The 3,250-nt window shown below is 34.1% G+C and overlaps 1 protein-coding gene across 1 annotated transcript; it reads right to left on the reverse strand.

Annotated features, from left to right (window-relative positions):
• Window positions 1-1,787: 1,787 nt before the first annotated feature.
• BDR25DRAFT_354760 (uncharacterized protein) lies at window positions 1,788-2,116 on the reverse strand (the record flags this gene model as incomplete). Its single annotated transcript, XM_033695369.1, has 3 exons — window positions 1,788-1,879; window positions 1,938-1,978; window positions 2,019-2,116. 3 exons carry the CDS (start codon window positions 2,114-2,116, stop codon window positions 1,788-1,790), a joined length of 231 nt encoding a protein of 76 aa, XP_033547688.1.
• Between the last annotated feature and the right edge of the window lie 1,134 nt (window positions 2,117-3,250).

The following is a 3,250-nucleotide window of genomic DNA, read 5'->3' on the forward strand; positions in this document are numbered from 1 at the left end:
AAGCGCGTAAACTTATGCTAGTGTGTGACTGTCTAGCGTCTAGCATGTTTATTAAGGCTACTATATATAGCTATATAGGTAAGGCTGTCCTCTAAGATCTAGTTAAGCTTTATTTATAAAAAAAGAAAGTAGCGTTTTAACTAAGTTTTAAGCTAGACAAATGCTACTGTCTAAAAACAGGGCTTACACAAAAAATGCATAGGTATAAAACCCTACCTGTTGTTATAATGTAGCATCTAATTAAAGCAATAGTTAACTAGCTGCTACATAGTAGAAACACATACTTAGTTGCTATTAGAAGTAGCTTAAAAATAGTTATAAATTTATAGAGTTTTGCTTTTTTTATAGTAAATAGTTTGTTAACTAAAAGGAATAAAAAGCTTATTACTAAGCTTATTTAGACAAGCCTAAAACAATCCCTACATAGTGCAACCTACTAATCTATAGAGGAACACTTGCTGCTCTAGGATTCTGTTCTAACTATTTAGGTAATAAGTTTTTACCCTTTAAAATACAAATGCAGCAGTTCTCTAATATAGCTAAATAAAAAAATTATATTTATAACTAGCATTCTAAAGATTTTAAGTTACTAATATGCCCTCTAAGTAAGCTTTATTATAGAGAGTTATTTACTTTATTATAAAAGCTCTAGTTTTATCTTAAAGATGTCTACTATGTTAATTTTAGAAGTACTTTTAAAAGGCCTAGGCTAGTAGCTAAAAGGAGACCTAGACTATCTAAGTAGACATGCGTTAGCAGAAGACAGCTGTTAAGACAGAAGGCAGGAGATCTAACTTATAAGTTTGTTAATAAAAGTAATATAATTTAAAACTAAGAGAAAAAGTTAACATCCTGTCCTACTCTACTTAAAGCTTTATCTTCTGCTAGCTTAGGCTTCTTGCTAATCTTAGATTTTATATTAGATTAAAATAAAAGTAAAGATAATACACTACTGTCCTTATTATATAGCAAATTAAAAAATAGTCTTAATAATAAAAAGGCTTTTAGTAATAAAGCTAATAATAAAAATTAAAAGCATATTAGAAAGATTAACTATCTAGAGAGTAATTACCTACAAACTCTAATAGATAAATAGACAATATTATGTTTCTAAAGACTAAAGAAGCTAAGGTAAATAAGCAGAATAATAATTTCTAAAGCATAAGCTTTTATAAGAAGTTATAGCCTAGGCTTTAGCTTAAATGCACTCTAGCAGCGCGCTCTAAGTCTAACCTAGCTTATTCTACCTAAGAGGATAAAGAAGATAAATATAAGGTTAAGTAAGTTTTAAAGGCCTATGTTTTTAGAAGAAAGCTTAAATACTGTGTAAAATAGCTTAGCTACAACAACAATCTAAAGTAGTATAACACAGCTAACTTTAAGAATAGCTCACACAAGCTCTATAACTTCTATAGAGCTAATCTAACCCAACCCAGACCTCTACAAAGGCTGGATCACTAGATGCAATGCTAGAAGGAGGATAGAGACGCTAACAACTATCTAGATAACAACAAGTTAATAAATAAGTTAGTTAGGTAACATAGAAAACTTTGCTAAGAAGAAGGATTAGAAGTTAGGTGTTAGTAGAATGTTTTACTTAGATTATAATAAGGCTTAGGCAGAAAGTTTTTGCAAATTTAAATAGTTTTAGCGTACAGTTAACATTGCGCGCAGGGAGCGTAGAAATTACGTTAGAGCCTTAGTATTGCTGCTAGTTAATACACAGATACTAGTTTAACCTTGTGGCTTTAATTTAGACTCCCTAGATTGTGCTTAGGCCGCCAGTGTTAGATAAATAGAGGACAGGGCGATAGTGTGTCCACTAAGACAGCATTCTCCTCCACATTGCCCTTATCCAACATATGTTGTTTTCCACACGCTAAGCTTGCCTAGTCAGGGGCTATTGCCCTTGTTAACCTCCCGCTATAGTAAGCGACAGTCTAGGCCGGAGCGGCTGACGTCACTTGGGTTGTGGTGCCTGTTGGGAAGGTGGTAGGGGGCGCGTGTTTAGGACGGACGGGACAAGGCATTCGCAGATGACGGCAGAGCTAAGCGTTAGGGGAGTGCGCGAGTACCAGATGCTTCCAGAATCGCAGCCGGGCAAGGTGCTGGGCATGGAGGGACAGGTGAGAACAATTGTTCGTTGTTCAAGATGTCGCGCTGGCGCGCTTGTAGCTAATTAGCGCAGCGCACGTGGCGACAGTCTGGAGCAGCTTAGCCTAGTCAGGTTTCAACCTCACTATTAAAGAGACTACCACCTAGCAATACTAACAGATACTAAATAAAGTGACGTTAACATCTTAGATAACGTTACAAATTTACATCTAACTTAAGTTAACCTCCTTCTAACGTAATAGAAGCCTTTATTTTCTAGCTTAGAGATAGTAACTAAAACTAGTCCCATTCTCCTGCCTGCTTGCATTATTAATTAAGAACACAATTTTATTACTTGCTTTAACATTAGCGTTGTGTTTAACCACTAGAGGGCGTTTTTAACCCCTAGAATGTTCTAACTAGCTAGCAGACCTACAGAAATCTGTAGTTTGCAATGTAAAGCAAGTCTAATGCAATATTTGCTCTTGTTATAAACTATTTAGTTGCAGATAAGCTATTAAAATAAATGTATATTTTGCTATATAAGAAACTTCTATTACAAAGATCTAGAAATAGTTTTTAATGTATTTAAAAACTTACTGCTTTATACGCAATTATAACAAGTTCTATAAGTAAGGTGGAATGCGTGGCAAAAGCAGCGCGCTATTACAAAAGTTGTGTAGTCTTTAAAGTCTCTAGAATTTCTAAACTGCATTGCAATGCATTCTTTAGCAGAGCATATTTGCGCTAAAGAGGGCAATGCTGCAATAAATTCTTTTATAGTAATAAAGTTATTCTTGTCTCTAGGATTCTTGTAGGCTTTTTTTATGTTCTTAATTTTAGTCTCTGTTAACTTTTCTGTGACAAGTTTCCTAGATGCAGGCGTAAGATTCTTTATAATTGCAAGACAGGTAGCAATTTGTTGTATATGCCTAAATGCTTTAATTACGTCTTCTAGAGGTAAAGTATAAAGGATTTTTGTGAGCAATTCTGTATGCTTGTCACCGCAGTTTAAGATATAGAATCTAAACCTGACTAGCTTAGGCTATAATAAGGAATTAATTTGCTTAAACAAGAATAATTTGTTGTCTAGTAATTTTATAAAGAGCTCTTAGTACTTTAGATACTCTTAATATAATCTAGCCTTCCCACTTCT

This window comes from Lindgomyces ingoldianus (assembly GCF_010093535.1).
Source record: "Lindgomyces ingoldianus strain ATCC 200398 unplaced genomic scaffold BDR25scaffold_15, whole genome shotgun sequence".
NCBI lineage: Eukaryota > Fungi > Ascomycota > Dothideomycetes > Pleosporales > Lindgomycetaceae > Lindgomyces > Lindgomyces ingoldianus.